This window comes from Dermacentor andersoni, chromosome 3 (assembly GCF_023375885.2).
Source record: "Dermacentor andersoni chromosome 3, qqDerAnde1_hic_scaffold, whole genome shotgun sequence".
NCBI classification, from domain to species: domain Eukaryota; kingdom Metazoa; phylum Arthropoda; class Arachnida; order Ixodida; family Ixodidae; genus Dermacentor; species Dermacentor andersoni.
Genome location: NC_092816.1, coordinates 49,230,986 through 49,238,932, shown reverse-complemented (window position 1 = coordinate 49,238,932; position 7,947 = coordinate 49,230,986). Strand labels below are relative to the sequence as shown.

General features: G+C 46.8%; 1 protein-coding gene across 1 annotated transcript; it reads left to right on the top strand.

The window, feature by feature from the left end:
* The first annotated feature begins 4,818 nt into the window (after positions 1–4,818).
* Positions 4,819–7,566, top strand: LOC126520674 (uncharacterized). The gene is made up of 3 exons (XM_072286825.1): positions 4,819–4,938; positions 5,423–5,522; positions 6,153–7,566. The coding sequence occupies exons 1-3, from the start codon at positions 4,819–4,821 to the stop codon at positions 7,433–7,435; spliced, it is 1,503 nt and encodes a 500-aa protein (XP_072142926.1). The 3' UTR covers positions 7,436–7,566.
* Positions 7,567–7,947: the final 381 nt, after the last annotated feature.

The window sequence follows — 7,947 nt, the reverse complement described above, 5'->3', positions numbered from 1 at the left end:
TTCGCTCGCAGTATTGGCGACAAAGATCTCACTTTACCGTGTGGGGAACAATTCAGTAAAAAATCAAGAAAAATTCTGTCTTTCACCATAAACAGAAAAAAAGCCACTGTTAAAAATAAAATAACTGTTTCTTCTATTGAAACAAATTTTCTTTAGTAAAGATAAAAATGTTGTCTTTTCTTAGTTTCCTTTTTCTCACACATTTTTTTTTTATTTTCCGTGTGATCTAGCTCAACGGAAAAATATTTTTTTAATACTAATTGATTGATACAGTGATGCTTTATTCACAATACGTTCTTCCATCACGGCGGACACTAGATTGTCGAGCAGCCGACGCACACTCTTCTTTAATTACGTAAGATTGGTTAAAGCTTAATTTTTTTTACTGGTTTTAACGCCAACGCCACAAGGACAGTATCGGAGGAGGACGACGAAACAGGCAAAAGCAACTTACGTGGTCTTAAAAAAACGTCACCCTTTATTGAGATGTCCGTTTGCCGAAAATTCGCCTTTTTGTCACACCGATACGAAAACTGCGTGGGTGCACATAGGTCTCTCGAAGAACTGCCTACGTGAAGCTTCCCGCCTCGATGGTTTGGTTTATTTACATCAACGGATTGAACGCCTGTGGGCGCCTCCTTTCATCTTATCTCGCCAGGAACATAGCGGCGCGTGTGCTACAAACGAACGACGTATTGGATGCCTCAGTAGGTCACCTTCATCATGAACGTCGCATGCACCCAATTCAAGGGTCTTCTGGGAGCCAACCAAGCTGCCTAGCAGCTTTTAGCCCTGAAGACCATCAATATTTTCTGGATAAATAAATAAATTGATTGATTGATTGATTGATTGATTGATTGATTGATTGATTGATTGATTGATTGATTGATTGATTGATTGATTGATTGATTGATTGATTGGTTGATTGATCGATTGATTGATTGATTGACAACCTTCCAACGCTGTCTGCGTGCCCACTTTTGTTATCGGAGGGATGGAAGGCGAATTTTCGTCAACGGATATCTCAATACTATAGGACGTTTTAAAACAGTGTAAATTGTTTTCGCCTCCCGCGGCGACCGCCTGCAATGCTGCCGCTGCACCGCTGGCGTTAAAACGAGCTTTTAAGATTACCTTCTTTCTTAACAATACATATTTTGTTACACGTGTTTCCAGCTTTTATACCTGTTTTTTAATATTCACGGAGGTGTCCAACAATGATCATTTGATGAAAGAAATTCTTTTGTCGTCTCGTACACTTTTCTCATACGTAGTTCTGTGTTACTATCTCCTTTATCTTGTTTCTTCATCGAGAGATGAAAACTTCGCCTGAAATATACACTGTCATTTTTGTTACTGACGAATTTATAGTTCTATAACCAGGTTGTTATTGTCTGCTACATGTGGTCGGACTCTGCAGCCGAGTTTGAGAACGGGAAACGATAAGCTCACGAGATTATACGTCTCAATTTTTTGAACGCACAACGAAACGCGCACATCATGAACTGCAGGGTTATTCGTGTCGAAACTAGGAGCGTCGATATCGTATGTCTGCGGTTCAAATGACCCGCGTGCGTCGAATCGACCATTCGCAAAAACGGAAAAAAATATGAAACGCAGGAAATGTTTGGAGGAGTTGAGTTTCAATCTGTTTGCCATCGTTCTGAATTGGGGCAACAGTGGGAGATGATATCCCTCTGTTGTGGAAGTTCTACGCCAGTAAAGAAGCGATAAAAGATTTGGGTCTGCCTCATAATTTTGTAAACCGCTTTTGTTTTGATACTAATATTTCTTTTTCCTCTCTCTTCATATCCCTTTCCCTTTCAAACTATGGAGGGTAGCAAGTGTACTTTTTTTCCTCCTAAACCACCGCGCCTTTCTCGCCTCTCTGTCTCTCTCCTCTGTGAAAATAGCACGGCGCTGTTTTAATTAATACCTTAATGCAACACATCGTATATGTGTTATCGGTGTTTAGGTTTGTTTCGAAGTAAATGTATGTGGATGCGTAAAGTTATATAGATATGTGCAGTTACGTGTATGTATGTGCAACGTTTCGCAATTCCGGTTTCTGTAAGAGTCCACCTAGTGGACTGTCCATTTTGGCCGCTGCTGATTGTATGCAGCTGTACAAGAGAGGAGGAGACGAGGGGCCCTAGCCAATCAGCAGCGGCCAAAATGGACAGTCCACCAGGTGGACTCTTACAGAATACAGCCCCCCGCTCTTTTGCGAACTTGCTGGGTGGCTTCATTTTTTTTTTCAGTAAATTCACTCGTGTGTGGAAGAATTAAAAATTGAGAAGAGGCGGTTCCGTACCCAAACTACAACCTGGTTATGAGGCACACGGTTCTAGGGAAAGCCCCGGATTTTCTTTCTCTTCTTTTATTTGACGTGCTGGGTTTCTTTAACATCCACTGAATGCACAGTACACGAGTGTTTTTGGATTCCGGCCCCCGTCGGAAGACGGGGTCGAAGCCGCGACTTCGAACTCTAGTACAGTACTACCAGGACGATAATATATCCAAAGCACGGAGCACAATAAGGGGTGATAATTTTAAAGTTTCCTAGAATTTACAGATATTACCTGCTTCAGATAACCTAATTCTAGCCCTTGTGCTGGATTGTAGAGAGAGGCATAAATTACTTTGGCGAGAAATCGAAACAGATATTAAACCTATAAAAATGACTAGTGAAGTGGTTAACCGATTTCTTCAAGGCGCATATTGCAACTTACGAATTATAAGTTGCAATATGCAAGGCTTATACATTTGGAATGAATTTCCACAATGACACCAGCTGGGAGACACGCTCCATCAAACTCGCCGCGAAAATGCGCTTTTGCTCCCCTTACTTTTTAAACAAAACACTCTTTTATGCATCCAAGCCTAAATGTATCTGGAACGCCCATGTATTTTGTACCAAACTTTGGGAAATGGATGTCTCGACACTGGTGTCATCCTAGAGATTCATTTCAAGTGGATACGTCTTGCAAATCAACCGCCTACAATTCTCAAATTACAGGATAGGCCGTAAAGTAAAGATTCAGAAGTTAATTAGCAAGTTTTTCTTAATTAGTTTATTATGTGCTTCGATTTCTCGTGCTAGTGATGTCGCCTTTTTTAACAATCCAGCTCAAGGACAAGAACTATGCTATCTGCCACAGGCAATTTCTAAAAATTCCGGTAAATCTAAAAACGATCACCCCGTATACACAGCCCGTTTTCCCAGAAATTCCAGCTTCCGCACGATCTCACGAACTTGGACTACTACTTGGACCTATAGGTGGTGTCCAGATTCACGCCCAAGTGGTGGCTCTCTCCAGATGACAGAGGCAAATCTTGAAGGCTATGATTTTGCTGACTTCATGCGCCGGAAGCGATTTGGAAGTAGAAAAGAAGCCATCTATATGTTGTGGCCATATCACGCTGTCATTCTGATAGCGCCCAGACTGTTAACATGTGACGCCTACGTCACCCCTTTCCAAGTGTACTTATATCGCTCCCTCCCATGAATAAACGCCTTTCGTTACCGGATCACCGGCCTGCCTACATGGTGGCAGCGGAGCCCAGTTGAGATGGCGACGACACCACCCCCGCCTACGACGCTGCCAGTTCCATCGACTCTACTACCGGCGCCGAAACCCCTGGATACGTCAGACGACGCCTGGCTTGGTTGGAGAACATGGAAGAGTGAGTTCGAACTGTTTGCCACTGCTACTCAATTGACTAAGCAGCCAACCGATGTGCAGGCAGCAACATTTCTCGTGAGCATAGGCGAAGAAGGCAGGAAAGCATTCAGCACTTTCAAGTTCGACGCGGACGAGGACAGAAATGACGTCAAAGTTTTGATCAAGAAATTCGAGGACTACTACAAGCCAGCAAACAACTTAACCCTCCACGAATTCCGCTTTGGTTCAAGGGACCAGAAAGAAGGCGAACCATTTAATGACTGGTTGATCGAACTGAAACTTTTAGCCAAGAACTGTGAATTCGGACTTCTAGAAGACCGTATGCTACGCAGCCGTATCGTTCTAGGCGTCCGAGACAAGCGCTTGCAGCAGAAGCTATTAGCGGAAAACCCTTCTTACCAAAAAACGGTAGACATTTGCCGCATTGAAGAGCAAGGGAAGCAGCACTTCCAAGAGATAAGCGCAGCAACAGGCGGAGCGCAAACTACGATAGTGAACTCGGTTGCGACGGAAAAGAAGCTGTGCAGTAGGTGTGGCTACCAGATGCATCTTGGTGGAAATTGTCCAGCGAGAGGAAAGAATTGCAGGAAGTGCGGTGCACAGAACCATTTTGCCCAGGTTTGCAAATCAGTCGGTGCCACGCATAACGCCAGCCGTCCAGGAAAAGAGCTACGGGAGGTACGGGCCGAGACAGACGATTTTTTTCTTGCGGGGCTAGCGATAAACTCGCTTGAAGTTGATAAATGGACAGCAACAGTTTACATCGAAGGCCAACCTGTCACGTGCAAACTGGACACAGGAGCGAACTGTTGCGTTATCTCAAAACACGCTGGAAAGGTTACCTGCTAAGCCAAAGGAAGCCTGCAAGGTGACTCTAACAGCGTTCTTTGGTCACAGGACTATGGCACAAGCAAAAATCAAGCTTCTGCTTTACGCTAACAACAAAAAATGCGAAGAACAATGTTTCGTCGTCGAGCACGATGTTCCAGTCACGCTCAGCGGGGCAGTCGCAGAACGCCTGGGGTTCATATACCGCATACAGAAAGTCTCCAGTGAAGAACTATATCGCCCAGCCCAACCTTTCGCAGATGTTTTCAGCGGGCTAGGACAACTGAAAGGCCTGGAGTACTCGATGAAGCTGAAACCCGGCAGCGCGGGAACCGTCGTGCCTGCTAGGAGGGTCCCCATCGCCCTGCAAGACGAAGTTCTGGCAGAACTGCAGCGCATGGAGCAGCAGGGCGTCATTACAAAGGTAAATGAACCAACCGAATGGTCTAGCCACATGGTGACCGTGGTGAAAAAAAGAAAAAGTGCGTATTTGCCTCGATCCAACCGCCCTGAACAAACAGTTGCTTCGAGAAAATTACCCCATGCCGACTTTAGAAGACATAGTTCCGCGGCTGTCCGGGGCAAGATTTTTTTCTACGCTTGATGCAGCATCGGGATTTTGGCAGATTAAGCTAACGGAAGAAAGTTCAAAAATTTGCACTATGAGTACGCCATACGGGCGCTATCGCTTCCTGCGAATGCCCTTTGGAATATCGTCAGCCCCAGAAATTTTTCAAGCTGCAATGCATCGCTTGTTAGACGGTCTACCCGGTGTCGCAGTTGTAATGGATGATATACTAGTCTGGGGCAAGACAAAGGATGAGCATGACTGCAACCTGACACTCGTACTGACGCGCTGCCGTGAGCACAATCTGCGACTCAACCTCAAAAAATGCACCTTCCTGCAGGCAGAGGTTCGCTACTTGGGACACATCCTCACTACGCAAGGCCTGCGCATCGACCCGGAGCGTGTTCAGGACATTCTGGAAATACCCGAGCTTAAGACCAGTAAGCAACTGCAAATTTTTCTCGGCACAATGAACTATGTACAGCGTTTCATTCCCAACATGTCTGTCTTGACGGAACCGCTAAGAGAACTACTGAGAAAAGATAACGCATGGGTCTGGACAGAAAAACAACAGGCCAGTTTTGAAGCACTGCGCCAGGCACTGATAACAGCGCCGATTCTTTCCTACTTCGACCCGAAGAAGGCAGTCACGCTTTCTGTCGATGCTAGCCAGTCGGGCGTAGGGGCTGTTTTGATGCAAGACGGCCATCCCGTAGCCTTCTCGTCCAGATCTCTAACAGAGGCACAACAGCGTTATGCGCAGATTGAAAAAGAAACGCTTGCGATAGTACATGGGTGCACGAAGTTCCATGACTATATTTTCGGCCAAGCAGACGTCATCGTCGAAACGGATCACCGGCCTTTGATACCGATCTTCACCAAGCCCCTGCATCAGCGCCCGCTTCGTTTGCAGCGAATGCGCCTCAGCTTGCAGCGTTACGCAATAACTTTGCAATACAAACCGGGTAAAGAGCTATTCCTAGCGGACGCGTTATCGCGGTTTCCTAATAAGATGGCACTGCAAGAAGAAACCGAGCAGTTTCAAGTGAATGTGCTTGACTATGTTTCAGCGTCGGAACACCGCTTGAAAACCTTGCGGGATGCGACAAACGAGGATCCGGCACTGATCATCATCCGTGAATACGCAGAGACGGCGTGGCCGGAGCACAAGCATGGTGTCCCAGAGCCGGGAAGGCCATACTGGACCTACAGGGAAGAAGTTCACGCACAAGATGGGCTAGTCTTCCGAAGCAACAAGGTCATTATACCGAAATCGAAACGGGCAGAGATCATGCAGCTCCTCCACGCAGCGCATGCTGGAGCAGATAAGATGAAAGCGACGGCCAGCAGTGTAATGTTTTGGCAAAATATGTCCGCAGATATTAAACAGTTTTGCAAGACCTGCAAGGTATGCCAAATGCACCAGCCACGAAACCAGAAAATGCCCCTTTTGAGCCATGATGTTCCGACCCTGCCATGGGAGTCCGTAGGCGTGGATCTGTTTCACTATGGCGGTCGGGAGTTCGCCGTCATGGTTGACTTCTATTCCTTTTTCTTCGAAGTCCCAGAACTTCGCCACACCACGTCTAATGCGCTCAAGACTTGGTGTGCACAAGTTCTTTCGGTGCATGGGCTGCCACAGAAGCTGTATAGTGACAATGGGCCCCCCTTCAGTAGCTCAGATTTCAAAGATTTTTTGAGAAAACTAGACGTTGTGCATGTCACGTCAAGTCCATATCACCCGCGTTCTAATGGCATGGCGGAAAGAGCTGTTCAGGAGGCCAAAAAGCTGCTCAAAAAGTGCTCTTTTCGCACACCAGATTTTGAAATTGCTCTGCTTGAGTGGCGTAATACCCCCAGGGACCCAATTCTGAAGTCTCCTGTGCAGAGGCTCATGGGGCGGCAGACCCGGACCCTCCTGCCGGTACCAACAATTCACCTGGAGCCAGAGGCCATACCCAGCAAGGAGGTCCACGACCGTCTCCAGACGATCCGGCGCCGGCAAAAGATCCACTACGACCGCAGCGCCAGGAACCTTTCCCCGCTGACGCCGGGACAACGCGTAACGACGTACGACACTCTCCAGAGAACCTGGGCTCCAGCTATTGTTCTAAGGCCAGCCGCAACGCCAAGATCTACGATTGTGAAGACCGAAGACGGCCATGAAATCCGTCGCACAAGAGAACACCTGCGGGAGGCAGCACCTCAACCGGAGCCAGAATCAACCTCGCAGGGGCCTTCAGAAGTCTACCTCCAGCCTGGGCAACAGCAGTTACGCAGGAGCACAAGATTACGTCGGGAACCCTGTCGATACCCGTTGCCAGATGAAACTTCTAGACCTTATCATCATTAAAGGGGAGATGTGGCCATATCACGCTGTCATTCTGATAGCGCCCAGACTGTTAACATGTGACGCCTACGTCACCCCTTTCCAAGTGTACTTATATCGCTCCCTCCCATGAATAAACGCCTTTCGTTACCGGATCACCGGCCTGCCTACATATGTAAGCGCACAGTTAGACATTAATGAATCGCAAAGCAGAACCGAAGTGCTATTTTTTATGGAGGTGCTTCGACATGGAGATGCTTGCCTGGCTGATCCCCTGACGTGATGATACAGTTGTTAGGCGCTATCTGGAAGATGTGATAAGAACAATGTTTACACTAACACCACATAGACCAAATGTGCGAACGTAATGTGAACACAACGCTCTTCCTTTTATATGTGATTGCCAGTCATAGATGCGCAGAGTGTGAAGTGCTATTTATTTTACTTTCGCTTGTTCATCGGTACTTCAGTGAACTACCTCCTCGCAATGATGTATGCGTTGCGCAAGAATGTATCGTTGCGCAGTTCAAAGTCAA